This window comes from Aulonocara sp. 'chitande type north' Nkhata Bay, linkage group LG9 (genome assembly GCF_057382095.1).
Source record: "Aulonocara sp. 'chitande type north' Nkhata Bay isolate Kocher_YH1m ecotype deep benthic linkage group LG9, A_spYH_male_GT1.1, whole genome shotgun sequence".
NCBI classification, from domain to species: domain Eukaryota; kingdom Metazoa; phylum Chordata; class Actinopteri; order Cichliformes; family Cichlidae; genus Aulonocara; species Aulonocara sp. 'chitande type north' Nkhata Bay.
Window position 1 is genome coordinate 1469373 of NC_141352.1, and position 15346 is coordinate 1484718.

At 40.2% G+C, this 15346-nt stretch overlaps 1 protein-coding gene across 1 annotated transcript; it reads left to right on the forward strand.

Moving 5' to 3' along the window:
- Positions 1–1773: 1773 nt before the first annotated feature.
- On the forward strand, positions 1774–8612 carry LOC147321388 (G2/M phase-specific E3 ubiquitin-protein ligase-like). The gene is made up of 13 exons (XM_086305074.1): positions 1774–2143; positions 2804–2940; positions 3204–3510; positions 4157–4239; positions 4396–4448; positions 4737–4779; positions 5934–6004; positions 6206–6295; positions 6417–6727; positions 6843–7021; positions 7307–7476; positions 8006–8220; positions 8320–8612. Exons 1-13 carry the CDS (start codon positions 1954–1956, stop codon positions 8553–8555), a joined length of 2085 nt encoding a protein of 694 aa, XP_086161200.1. The 5' UTR covers positions 1774–1953; the 3' UTR covers positions 8556–8612.
- Positions 8613–15346: the final 6734 nt, after the last annotated feature.

The following is a 15346-nucleotide window of genomic DNA, read 5'->3' on the forward strand; positions in this document are numbered from 1 at the left end:
GTTGAGAAACTGCTTTTTCAATGATCTTACTTAAAAATGGGAGATTTGAGATCGGCCTGTAGTTGTTCATTTGTGTCTTGTCAAGATTGTCCTTTTTCAGTATAGGTTTGATTACAGCAGTTTTTAGTGATTCTGGAAACACACCTGACATTAAAGAAAAGTTGACGATCTGTAACAGGTCTGACTCAAAAGTCTTTGAGACCTTTTTGAAAAAACTTGTTGGCATTACATCTAAAAAGCAAGAGGAGGGGTTCAGTTGACCTAAGATGTCCTCCAGGTCTTTGCTGTTAATAGGGCGAAACTGTTTGATGGTGTTTAAACACTTTTTCGGTGGACACAGTACATATCCTGAATATGCTGTTGATGTACCAATTGCTTGTCTAATCTTTTGGATTTTTCTGTGAATAATTTGGCAAAGTCATTGCAGGTCAGAGTGGTCTATTAACACATAGTGAGTGAGGAAAGTGACTGAAGAAGAAATACACATGGAGAAGAAGAGACCTGAGGAGGGGGATGACTTGAGCAATCGAGCAACCCTCCATCTCAGTGCAAACACCTACAGTTTAGTTTTATTTATGTTATTACTAAAAACCAGGGAGTGGTATTAAGAAGTGGGGTATATATAAATTAACTAGGCAGAAAGAGAGTGAGAGGTGGAGAAAATAGGACCTTTAATCCAGTTGTGGCTCCCAGCAAATACCTGTCTCTGTGATGTATTTATTGTTTTAATAACGTCAGCATTGCAGTGGATTTGTCCTGATCTTGAAAAATTATATATATTGATTTGTACGATGGGAGAGTGGACTGAGCGGGAAGGGGAAAGCCCATCTCTTTGTTAAAGCACCAATAACAGATCCAGGTTTATAATGCCCTGAGCAGTCACGCTGATAGAAGTGTGGATCAGTTTGATACTGAATTTCCTGCTTAGCCTCTAAGTAGATTCTATTTGTCATCTTACTTACCTCTAGCGCTGTGAAAGCCTGTTCAATGCCATTTTGTTATGGTTATTCACATAAATTCACAGGGTGCCACAGATGAACAGCCGCAGTATGAAAATAAAGCTTATTTGCTTTCTTTCCAAATGTTACGTGAGAAGGTTGAAGGTTTCAAGTACTGAAATTGGAGAATGTTTGTTTTATTCTGCCTCACAGAGGCACCAACGATGCAAGTGAGAACACACTTGTGCCATTCTTCATCACTCACAAGTTCAGTCAACTTGAGGCTAAAGGTCAAGTCTTTACGGTGGCCCTGAAGTGCAAATCACACCAACAAATTGCTAAACACAACAACAAAATTGAGAGGCCCTGAAGTGCAAATCACACCAACAAATTGCTAAACACAACAACAAAATCGAGAAACAAAAAAACAAATGGAGAATCACAAAAACAAAACTGAGAATCACAAAAACAAAATTGAGAAGCACAAAAACAAAATTGAGAAGCACAAAAACAAAACTGAGAATCACAAAAACAAATCAAGAAGCACAAAAACAAAACTGAGAATTACAAAAACAAAATTGAGAAGCACAAAAACAAAACTGAGAATCACAAAAACAAAATTGAGAAGCACAAAAACAAAACTGAGAATCACAAAAACAAATCAAGAAGCACAAAAACAAAAGAAGAATCACAAAAACAAACCAAGAAGCACAAAAACAAAAGAAGAATCACAAAAACAAACTAAGAAGCACAAAAACAAAAGAAGAATCACAAAAACAAATCGAGAAGCACAGAAACAAAAGAAGAATCACAAAAACAAATCAAGAAGCACAAAAACAAAAGAAGAATCACAAAAACAAATCAAGAAGCACAAAAACAAAAGAAGAATCACAAAAACAAATTAAGAAGCACAAAAACAAAAGAAGAATCACAAAAACAAATTGAGAAGCACAATTACATTAAGAAAACCGGAAAGGGTAGGTACCAGTCGGCAACAGGAGACATCACTGATTGGATGTCCGATCTGTTCGTCTTTGGAACCGGAAGTTACTCTGCCTGTGGCGCATTTCGTTTGAAGAAGAACGGCGGAATGTTTTGTCCTAGCTGTGGGAAAAAGCTGGTTGAGGAGTCGCCGAACTTTTGCAGCGGCTGTGGCGAGAGGCTTTATCACGCATCTTGCATCGGAGACACTTCACTCCCATTGAGTAAGTTAATAAGCATAATAAAATGTTTGTTATTTATTGATTTATTAGCCTAGCGTTAGCTGTTTCCAGCCCATAGCAGACCAGAGGGCTGTTCCACTAAGCGAGCTCAGAAAATCGAGGCTCATTTGAAAATGCACGCAGCTGTCAAAATGACTGCTCAAGACCTTTCTAGTAGTGAAGGTTTGAGGGCAGTTCTAGTGTTAACAAACCTCGCAGCTAGGGTGCCACGGACCAGACTTGTCCACAAGCATATTGCATAATGAATGAGCAGAAAGACTGCAGGTTAGCCTCGTTCCTGGAACCGAATTTGGGGCAATCGAGCCTGGATTTTCAGAGTGAGCCTGGCTTTTGGGATTAGCTTGCTTCGTGGAACAGTCCTCTGAGCATTTCCACAACTGAAACGATAATAAATTAGTTCATTTATTATGTTTGGTTAACTTTAGGAACTAACCCTATTATGTGTCTATACATTAAAACTTACTGGTGTAGAATTGTATTGGTCAATAGTATCAGTTGCATTGTCATTCCTTGGTAGAAATTTTCTAGTGAGATTATTCAGTGTTGTCCTTATTTGCGTGTTGTGTGGACAATGGAATGTTACATGAATGAATGTCTTTAATGTGTGACATTGTAGTACATTTTTCCTTTTTTTCCCTTTAGCATCACAGACTACCTCAAACTGCCCGACTCCAACCTTCAGCACCTTCATAGAATACAGAAAAAAGAAAAATGAAGAGAGGCAAAAGTTTTCTGAAGGGAGGAAGGGCTTAAAGAAAAAGGAAAAAAGAAAGGTTCAGGTAGTTTGGCTAGCTCAGTCTGAAAACAAGTTGAGGTTAATTTTCTAATGACATTCTTTTGTTATTCCTTAGGGGAGTTGTGTAAAAAATGTTCAGTGTAGTAAAGCTATCCAGAATAAGAACAATTGTTTACGAGTAATTGTACATTTAGGTTGTCAGGAAGATCCCTCTTTAGCAGTTAATAAATATTCAAGTTTGAATAGATCTGCTTAGAGTCATATTAGTATCTACTTGGCCCATTGTTCATGTGTTTTTCCTTACAGATAAATGTCGGCTTGATGACCATAAAAAAGGGTGGTTTGAAGCCATACCGTGGAAAAACTATTTTCCTAACAACAGACCCTGACGCTACTGCCACAAGTCTGCTCAATCAAGCTGTTAAAAAAATGAAGGACTTTAACAAAGATCTAAAAGATGGACCTTTCCTTCTTCTGTATCCGGATGGCACTGAGGTCATTACTGTCCCTGGAACACAAAGACCATTTACACTTGAGGCTTATAAGGCTGAAGTTGGCAAGCCTTATCAAAGAATCACTGTTTTCATCTGCTTGAAGAGTGACTTTGAAGATGGTAAGCTGCTAATGTTTGTTTTGATTTTGACACACATTCCCTTAGTTTCAACAACTGCTAATTTTGAAATTGTAAAATGATAACATTACGCATAAAGCACGCAAGTCAATAGCATACCTACATTAAAATGGTGAATGGCCTGTATTTGATATAGCAACTTCTAGGGTTCTACAACCCCCCCAAGACACTTCACAACAAAACCAGTCATTCACCCATACACATTCACACACTGCTGGTGATTAGCTACAATGTGGACACAACTGTCCTGGGACTCACTGACTGAAGCAAGGCTGCTGTACACAGATGCCACCTATCCCTCCCACTACCACCACCTGGCATGGAGGGTGAAGTGTCTTGCCCAAGGACACAACGACTGTGACAGACTGAGCAGGGCTCAAACCTTCAACCTTTTGATTACAGGGCGGGCTTTTAACTCCTCTGCCACCATTGCTGCCTAAATTAGCTTGTATATGTTATGTTTCTTCCTGGAAACATGAAATTCAGCCATTTTTGGATCTACTGAGTCATGATTTTTAAATGCTAACTTTATGCCTTTCGTATTAATCTATTATTCATGATCAAATAAAGTTTCATACATTAGTATGAATTTAGTTTGCTTAGCTTGATTTGTTTTCATGTTTTGTAGTTGGAGAAAACTCAGACTTGTCTGACTCTGACCCCGAGATTGTTATTAAAAGGCCCTCTGAGTTTGATCTTGCTGATACACTGGTAAGTACAATTTAAATTTTTTTTATAGAGTTTTCTTGTTGTTTAGCCACCACCATTTGCCTCAGTTCAGTAAAACAGTTAATAGTTAAATGTGAAATACATTTTGTGTGTGTGTGCGTGCGTGCGTGCGTGCGTGTGTTTGTTTGTTTGTTTCAGCCATGGGAACTTCAACATGAAAGCAGTCCTTTACAGAAAGCGGCAGAATATGAGTAAGTGATATTTTAAGAACATGTAATCTTTTACTTTTTTTTTGCCTAAACTTTTGTATTAATGAGATATACACTTTTGTCAAGGTTAAAGGTTCAAGGTTCTTTATTTGTCACATGCATAGTTATACAAGTATAACACACAGTCATTCATTCTGTATATGGTTTTTGGAACATGGACTACATAATACTTGTATTGCTTGTTTGTTAATCAAGATGCTTAAATATTTTCAAAGTGTCAATTAATATTTTCACAGTACACAACAATAATGCTTTTCTTTGTTCTCTAAGGAAGGGTGCTGGGGATCTTGTGCTTGCTAATGAAGTACAACAGGTAAAAAACTATTTTATTAGTAAAACAGTGCAGCACACAATCTCCACCGCCTTTACTTTGCAATTAGATGACGATTCAATGTTTGCTTATTACATTCATTGTTATTATACAATGCATTTCACATCATCAATTTTCATACTATCAATAGATTATAACATCCACCCCTTAAAGGTACACTAAGTGAAATAATCACAAAGCAGTCTAATGTCTCAATCATGTTGGAAGGAAGGTTACATTGAAACTAACTGTGTATGACTCGTCTTTGTCATCTAGAATCTTCTGGCGCTGATCCGTAGCCATGAAACTCATGGAACGGGAGGAGGGAGAGTCACTCGTTTGTTTATAAAGATAGACTGTAGTACACAAATTTGACCACAGGATTTCTTATTTCATTCTTACTTACTGTACCTTTAGATAATCTATTGGGATAGGAAACCTAAGGTACATCCATCTACTTCCGGACCATGGGTCCCATACTGCTAAAAAAATAGGAGTCTATGAGCCAATAAAAATTATTTTCTGATCCCGTTTGATGTGTATAATGGATTTAAAATATGATGTCCGTGAAGTATATAAACACATTTTGATGCCAAAAAGTGCTTAAGCGACAGGTGGCAAAGGTTATTTTATGTTTTGTTTGAAAAGACGTGGCGAAATGTAAATGTTCGTCTCACAAAATTGACATCATCGAACCAGACACAGAGAAGAGGAAAAGCTTAGTTTTGTTTAGCGAGCTTCGAATCCTTCTTCCAGGATGATGTGGAGAAAACCACTATAAATCTGGCCATGTGATAATTAGCAGCTACGCTGGGGGAGAAAAGCTTCTGAGGCGACATCATATTTGCGACATCTGACTTGTAGTCATTTTAAGGACAAATTTTTACAAGCTAACAAATCTCAAATTACATTACAGACATAGTCGAAACACAATTATTTATTATTTAAATTGAAGTACAACATATGTGTGATTCAGAGAGTAAGGCAAAGCAGACCAGAAAATAACTTTTATAGCTCCATTCACTTCCATTCATTTTTCTTTTGTTCAGGGACCCACGAGCAGACCAGAAGGGGAGGAGACTTAGGCTCCCTATATTAAAATAATTATCAATTGGTCAAATATGAATTTTCATTCATCCTCATTTCTGTATTTCCAGGTCATAGATTTGGAAGAAGAAAACGATACAGGCACTACTGAATGCCTCACTGTCGAGAGCTCCTGTTACAGGTGCGTTGTATCTTGAGTAATTATTCCAGAGGTTTGCACAAAATATATACACACAATTATTATAAATGTATGTAGTTTGACTCTTTTACATTTGATTCTTCAGAAAAATAAATAGTAGAATCGTTCTATAAAAGTGGAACTGCATGTTTATGCATTTGTATTTTTGCATCTACACTTTGTGTACATGTTTTCACTCTGCAGAAACTACACACAGCTGTTTGAACTGATTGTGATTGATGATGAAGATCCTACTCCTAACGAAGCCAAAGCTGAGCCCCCAGAAGAACCTGTGTTAGTAATTTAAACATTTGAATCCAATTAACCGCCATCTTGTTCTGTACAAGACATCATGCAATCATGAGAGAAGTATATACACCTTTAAAAAATAAGTTTCCCTTTTTTTTTTTTTTAGAGACACCAATTTGGAGGCACATGAAATTATTGCAAATTTGGCACTGGAACTTGACCACAAGAAGGTCAGCAGGTTCAATATATCAAGGTCAGCTGTATGGGATGGAGCTGTTAGAGGATTTCGACGCAGCACATACTCTGACAACTACGACATGTTCATCAAGTTTAATGATGATGCTGGCAGCTTTGAAGACGGTTTGGATACAGGTGGCCCGAGGCGTGAATTCCTCACACTTCTTATGGGCAGTCTGAGAAATCGCCCCATCTTTGATGGACCTCCAGAGAGCCGTTATCTTGTATATAATTCAAGAGGTGGATGTTTTCTCCGTAATTATTACAATGGAAATTTTAATAAAAATTGGCTTATTTTTTTCATTAGCATATTTAATAGCAATTAACCATGATAATTATGTGCCCTGTATAACAGCTGCCAGGCAAGATGAGTACTTTTTAGCAGGAAAGATGATCGCTGTATCCATTGTGCATGGGGGACCAGCACCACATTTCCTCTCCAAGAACCTGGTCAACCACATCACAGGGAATCAGAGTTTCAGCGCCACTGTAGAAGATGTGCAAGATGAGGAGATCACAAAAGTTCTACATCAGGTAGAAAATTACCTAAGCTCAGGGAATGGGTTTACTTAGAAGACACTTGGGGCCAGTTTAAAAGATTAAATCAGGATAACAGTTATCCGTGTTGGATCATATCTTGAAAGTAGGTTCAAGGTAGATTCTGTAATCTGAAAGGACAGATTTCCACCTCCCAACAACACAAGTGAAATAACAAATTGATTATTTCTTTAATCCAATGTTTGAATGAATCGTAAAAGTAGTGAAAATTATTTTTGTTTTTCTTACAGTAAACCTTTTTTTTTTTTTTTTTTTTTATAGGTCCTGAAAGCTGAATCAGAGGAGTCTTTGCATAATCTTATTTTGCAAAACAGCACAATCTTCCAAACTGCTGGATGCCTCAGAAATGTCAAGCCTTGTGAGAAACAAGCATTTGTGGAGGAATACCTCAGATGGTACATCCTTGAAAGAAACCAAAGTGTCATACAACGGTAAACTCATTACTCCTTTTAAATTCAGGATGGCCAGTTGCTCATCACAGCAGCCACTGACATTTTCAGACCTTCAGATGTATATGAAAAAACTGATTCGGTAGCATCCGGTGATCTGATGAACAACAACTTAATTCCTGAGCCACTGTTGCACGCTATTAACCTTTTGACACTAGAACTCTAATTTAGTATACATTTATTGTTCACAATGACCCATAATAATCAGTCATGCAACATGATTAATTTTTCAGTTATTTATAAAAAGAGGTGATCCCTTTTTCGACACACTTGTTTATTCCAGTGTGAAAGCACTATTTTTTTTTTTAAATGCTGAAATCCCAATGAGCTCTTCTTTTTTTGCTGTCACAGTTAATTTATGAGCACTATGAATTATTTTTGTGTATGCATTTGAAATCTGTCCAAATTTATAATGAAAGATCTAGTAGGTAAAGTCATTTAAACACAATTTAGAAGACTGCAATAGTCATAGCTATAAACCAATTATTAGTTATTTGTCTATCCTTTGCAGATTTAAAGATGGACTGGAAAGTCTGAATTTTTTAAGTGCACTGCAAAAACATTCCAGTGTGCTGGCCCCACTCCTATGCTTCTCTGCAAAGGCCCTGACTGCTTCAGAACTGGAGAGCATGTTCAGACCAGATCTCAGCCCAGCAGGAAGCAACAAGGGGCATAAGGAGGTGCTAACACTTGGCTTTTGGGCAGATTATCTCCTTGATTGTGAAGGTTTGAATGGCCGTTTTTATTTGTTTATAGTTTTATGAAAGGAGAGGTAAGGAAATTAATTTTCTGTAATGTACTACAGTGTTTACTTTCTTCTTTCAGAGAAGGCAACAGCAGTGTGTCTGGAAGATTTGATGATGTTTGCCACAGGGCTGACGGCAGTTCCACCGGCAGGAATGACACCACCACCATGCATCCAGTTTTTAAGTGATTCGCCTTTTCCAGTTGCAAACACCTGTGCAAATACTCTGAAGCTACCCATCTGTGACTCATATGGCATCTTTAAGGCCAACATGGACTTTGGAATTCAAAATGCTCCAGGATTTGGATGTTCTTAAATCAGCAAGGTCATCAAGTTACAGTTACTGAGTTACCCTGTTAAGTAGTGTGCCAACGGCAGCTGAACCTAACACATTCATGTGATAAGCAACTTCCATATTGTTAAACATTTAGTTGTTTTTTCTGAATATTGTGTATGTTGGAAAAGTGACAGAAATGCTGGACACTATTTGTAAATGGTTTTATTAAAGAAAATTGTAAATGTTTCCTTGTGGTTAAATGTTAATATTTAAATTCATGCCAGTTGCTGTATATTATGAACAATATTATATTCAATTTAGCAAGAGGGAAAGGAAACACTACTAACATTTAAAAAATGAAGGAAAAACAGAAGGGCTGGAGCACTCAAGTCCAAAGGTTTTATTAGGTGCAAAAAAAGGAAAGAAACTAACGTTTCAACACAGTGTGTGTCTTCGTCAGAGTAACTCTGACAAATGTCATTACAAACTGAAGTTCAGTTGGTATCTAAAACCCAGCTATGTCCTTCAGGGCCAAATACAGTTCTGTGGCCGATTCCCAGTCTTGTGGCTGCTGCAGTGTGTTTTGTTGTACAACCTGTTGTAAATATTCCTCAATGTTTGGATCACCACACAATCCAACCGGTAGCCCCTCCTCGGGAAACACATCCAGTTCCCTCTCCTCAACAGCAAATCCACAGTCTCTTGAACCATATCTGCAAAATGAAAATAGAACAGTGAAGGATTTTTTGCTGACAATATGGAACTATATAAATCAACGCATGCAGTGACATGTTATAAACTGCTGTATCATACTTATGTGTAAAATTATGAATATATATTAACCAACTTAAGCAATAACAACACCTTGCATTTAGTTTGATGCAAAAGGTTAATTCATTTTGTTAAGAACTCAAATACCTGTGAGGCAAGAGATAGAGTTCGTTTGGAATCCCCCCTGGACACGATGCAAGTCTGCTTGGCCGGATCCTGTGTTTGTTCCAGAGGTCTTTGCATTCATCCAGGTCTTTCTGTAGAACCCCTCTGAAGCAGAATCTCAGCAAGCATTGGTGTTCGTGGCTTCCATTTAAGTTTCCAGAGTCTCTTAGGTCTCCAAACAAGTCCATCCAAAACTGAGACCTGGGTATATAATTAATATTTAAGAATCAATTTAGCTTTGTTCTTGGTCATTTTATAGGGTTTGTTACATTTTGGTCCCATTTAAAACATGCCACAAATGGATGTCAAACAAAGTAATGCATATTAGTTTTCCATAAATATTGAAGCGACCCTGCAGTAATGTTCTTGTTAAAAATGCTGTATTCTTTTCACTCTGTTCTGTGTGTTGATTGTGAGGAGTGGAGAGTTTGGTCTGAGTTTTTCATTTTGTATTGGCGTCGTTAAATCTAGGCAAGCATGCTCATTTCGGCACAACAGCTGACAGTGACCATTTTGAGTTCCTGCAATAAAGTGACGGCTGTTAACGTCTATCTCATCCAACTTTTCAACACGTCCAGCAGGACGCTACTCTATTTTCTTAAATGCATGTAAAAAAAACGATCTGATCAGCTTTCACTGTAGCTTACACCTACCAGACACAAATGTACCCACCTTCCTCTTCTGAAATAAGACCACCATGACTCGATGCGCTGATTCCCAGTAGATGATCCGTAACTGTGGCTTGACGATCCAGCATAATAGTCCGTGTGCGCGTGACGGAGGGTACACTGTATTGCTGCCATAGTCCCATTCTCAGTCCCGAAGTCTGTTCGTAATCTCATTGGTATCACACCAAGACTCTTTACACAGTTTATATAATTGTGAGCTATAACAGCCGGGTTGTTGTTTGTTGCTCCACACACAAGCCACATCAGTCTTCTTGAAAAGCCATCTATACATCCTGACAGGGCCAAGCCAAAGGGTTTCAGTTTATCATAGCCATCTACATGCCATATGTAATTGGGCCCCATGGAGTGATACGTGCATCTTGTGAACCTCCTTCGAGTTCTCAAAGCGATTCCTTGAGGATTTAGTTGTCTCAACAGCCTCATAACTACATCACGCTTGACACGCAGCTTGTGTTTTTGTTTGAGAACTTGCCACATGGTCCGATATCCAAACAATTGTCCTGGTCCTCGAAGCTCGGCCAAAATGGCACGCCTCACCTCAGGAAGTGGAGAATAGTTGCCTCGTCTGTACAGTCCAGATTCTTTTAAATGCGTTTTCAGTGTACGCATACTAATTGCAATGTCATGATTACACTTGAGCATATCCAGTATCACCTCGTATGTATGTCCTGAATCAAAATATTCTCGAATAGCGACAGCTATGTTTGGGTCACCACTAATGTTCATGTTTGAAAAAAATGCGCCACAGGCAGAGTAACTTCCGGTTCCAAAGATGAACAGCGCGGACGTCCAATCAGTGATGTCTCCTGTTGCCGACTGGTACCTACCCTTTCCAGTTTTCTTAATGTAATTGTGCTTCTCAATTTGTTTTTGTGATTCTTCTTTTGTTTTTGTGCTTCTTGATTTGTTTTTGTGATTCTTCTTTTGTTTTTGTGCTTCTTGATTTGTTTTTGTGATTCTTCTTTTGTTTTTGTGCTTCTTGATTTGTTTTTGTGATTCTCAGTTTTGTTTTTGTGCTTCTCAATTTTGTTTTTGTGATTCTCAGTTTTGTTTTTGTGCTTCTCAATTTTGTTTTTGTGATTCTCAGTTTTGTTTTTGTGCTTCTCAATTTTGTTTTTGTGATTCTCAGTTTTGTTTTTGTGCTTCTCAATTTTGTTTTTGTGATTCTCAGTTTTGTTTTTGTGATTCTCCATTTGTTTTTTTGTTTCTCGATTTTGTTGTTGTGTTTAGCAATTTGTTGGTGTGATTTGCACTTCAGGGCCTCTCAATTTTGTTGTTGTGTTTAGCAATTTGTTGGTGTGATTTGCACTTCAGGGCCACCGTAAGTCTTTCTAAGCTGTGATAAAATTGTGGAAAGGCATATTTTTCTGTCAGATGCTGCACTACTCATGACTGTAACTATATTATAGCTATATTACTATAGCTATATTTAGCTACGGAATATTTGTTAGTCTGTTTAGCCTTGTCGGTTAGTCTGTTTTTTACCTGGTTTAGTTGACTAAGAAATTAGTCACCAGGAATGTTCCCATTTCAACTGTTTCACAATAGTATATGTAGCATCGCCTTAATAGTGTCTGAATTGTAGCTATCATATCACTTTAAAAATATACCAATCAAATGTGAGATACAAGGGCATTCTGCATTTGATGTCAACATACAAATAAAAGGATAAAAAAATATATATATATGGCTCGAAATCAGGGAAGGTGGTGACATGTAGTCAGGGTAAGGCAACAGTAAATTTTTAACCCTGCTTTTGAATATAGGTGTACCCAGTTAAAAATTATGGATTTGGTCCTTCTGAAAATGTTTGTAAAATATGTAAAGGAATGCTATACAATAGAAAACTTGCAGACTGGCATTATTAAAATAACTCTGTTCCACAAATCTTGCAGTACATGGAAAATGTCAGTAAAATAGAATGCATTGCTCTAAAACCTGGACATACAGTGGTGTGGAAAAGTGTTTGCCCTGTTCCTGATTTCTTATTTTTATTTGCTGTCATATTTAAATGTTTTGGATAATCAAACAAATTTAAGCATTAAACAAAGATGACAGAAGTAAACAATCAAGGTTTTTATTATTAAGGGGGGGAAAGGGCTTATATAGCCCTGTGTGAAAAAGTGATTGCCCCCTAAATCTTAGAACTGGTTGGGCCACCCTTAGCAGCAACAACTGCAATCAACTGTTTGTAGTAACTGGCAACAAGTCTTTTACAGCACTGTCGAGAAATTCTGGCCCACTCATGAAATGTAATTCAGAAACATTAGAGGGTACAGAGAAGGCTACCCCCCCCCCCCTCTGTCCCCTTCTGGCTGCCTCTGCCTCAATTTTATCCCACAACTTAGACATTCACATTACTCACACTCTCATTACACATACATATAGGATCTTGGGGGTGGGCACGATACACGGAGTCCAAATTACCATCAGGGTGTACACCCCAACCGTGGCGTCGTTGCCCACCTCTCAATTTTAAATACACGTAGACATTGAGGGATAGCAGGAGGGACCATGCGCTTACCTGCTGCTCTCTGGCAGGTAGCTCCATGCCCTCCTGGGTTTTAAATGCACCTTAGAACACACATGCATCAACACTACAATGAGCGGGTGGAGGGAGGTTTGGAGTCTTCTCTCACCCCCGTTCTCTGCGGCCTGCTGGAGCGGGGGGGCTAGGAGGAGTTGGCCGTCCGACTGCAGTCTGGAGTGTGGGGCCTCCCTGCTGCTGCGGAGTCGGGGCGGTCTGCCTCCCCCCACCGCAGGGAAAAGGGTAACACCACCTGGGTCTGGGTGCAGTTCCCCCCTCCAGGGGCAAGGGTACCTAGACCCGGTTTGTAGAGTACGCTTGGGGAGTGTGATCGTGTGTACAGCGTCTCTTTATGTCTGTCTCCACGTTGGTTGAGTGTGGAGTAAGTGCATATGAGAGCATGAGGGTGGGAATGGATGTTTGTATCTGTGTGTGCCTGTATGTCTGTGTCTATATGTCAGGTTGGGTGTCAGGCGGCACCTCTCTGGGGACATCTCAGGCCCTCCAAGGTTTGGAGGCCTATCTCCCCCTACCACCACTTCCCCTGCCAGTGGCGGACTCCCTCAGACATCGGTGCATTGGTGGTTCTTTGTGTCCGGGGATGGGCGTCCAGGTACACACCGGCTCACTCCTTGGTGGCCGGTTATCGGGGCCTGGAGCCTGGGGCTCGCTCGGGCCACTTCGGAGGTGGGGTGCCACCGGCCTCTCGGCCTGGGGCTCGGTCACTCAGGCACGGCTGGCTGCCGGCGGAGCTCACGGGCGCGTCACTGCAACTCCCCCTGGCTTCTGCTCCGCGGCTGCTGGGTGAGCCCTCATCTGGGACTCTCCTCGGCTCTTTCTGGGACAGTGGCGCGGCTGCCCCTCTGTTGGTCTTCCTTGGTCTCTTGTGTTCTGGGGGCCTCTGGATGTCTGGAGTTTTGATCTCCTCCATACCTGCTTCATGCCCTGGAGGACGGGGCTGTGGCCCCCCCACACCCTCTAGCAGATCATTACATGAAGGAACCTTTTAAAAAAACAAGCGCGTCCATGCTCACAGGTGTACACACGGGTGCTCACACCCACAAACTACACCCTTTTTGGCTCCTACCTCAAAGCACACTGTGTTCTGTTGATCTTATGTGCTGCACAATAATGTTTAATATGTAGTATTTACTGTCATATTCCCATATATCATTGTGATGTTGTTTATTCTATTACTCTTGTTCTCTTCTGCTTGTTTTCTTTTTTCTTTCTCAGCAGGTGATCCAGGTGATTGATATATGCATTTTTTTTTCTCTGCCCGTTCTGTTGGTTTATGTTTTTTGCCCTTCTCCCCCATCCCTCTTCTCTTTCCCTCTTTCTTTCTCCCCTTCTTTCCCCCAGTCAAGTCTGTCCCGTATTCAGTAAGTGAAAATAAAATAAACAATAAAACGTGAATCAAATGGACCATTACGGCAAGGCTGGGATGGTCAATTTGGTAAAGTAAATCCATTGGGCATCTTTGTTTGCCTTTAGACAACAATTCTGATGGCAAAAGAGCCAAACGGGACAGGCAAAAAAAAAAAAAAAAAAAGAAACATTAGAGGGTTTTCAAGCATGAACTGCTTTTTTAAGTTCTTTCCTGAATCAGATTCAGGTCAGGACTTTGAATAGGCCATTTCAACAACTACCGACCAGTTGCTCTAACACCTGTTATAATGAAGTGCTTTGAGAAACTGGTCCGACGTCACATCATGTCCTGCCTGCCACCCACACTCGACCCACTCCAGTTCACATACAGATCTCACGGATCAAATAAAGATGCCATTGTTACAACAGTCCACACCACCATCTCTCACCTGGAACAACAGGGGCGTTATCCCAGGCTGCTCTTTGTTGACTTTGCTTTCAAAACGATACTCCCGGACAGACTAATAGTTAAACTGCTGAATATCGGACTTCCTTCTACTACCTGCTGCCACCTCACCCTTAACACCGGATCTCCACAGCGCTGTGTACTGAGTCCCCTACTGTACACTCTGTACACACATGACTGTGTTAGTTCCCACCCAGACAACGCAGTCATTAAGTTTGCAGATGATACCACCGTGGTGGGGCTCATCTCTGGTGGAGACGAGACAGCATACAGAGCTGAGGTTCAGAGGCTGTCAGACTGATGTGTAGACAACAACCTGTACCTCAATACCACAAAGAAAAAAGAGCTGGAGGAAGTCTGAGCTGCAACCTGTCAGCATCAACGCGGGAGTGTGTGGAAAGGGTGTCCAGTTTCAAGTTCCTGCAAGTTCTGCACATGGACACAGACCTCCAATGGAGCTCAAACACCTTTGCGGTTTTAAAGAATGCCTAACAGCGTCTCCACTTTCTGAGAAAAGAAAAATGGACCTGAAGAAGGAGCTGCTGACTGTCTTCTACCGCTGCTCCATTGAAAGTGTGCTGACATACTGCATCAGTGTGTGGTTCTCCAGCTGCACCACAGCACACAGAAAGGCACTTCAGAGGGTCATCAATATGGCCCAAAAAATCATTGGATATCCTCTTCCCTCCCTGAAGGACCTGTACAGCATGCACTGTCTCAAGAGGGCACACAGCATCCTACGGGACTGTACACATCCAGGACACCGGGTGTTTAAGCTGCTGCCGTCTGACCGGAGGTTCAGGCTGCTGAGGTGCCAGACAAACAGACTCAAGGACAGCTAACA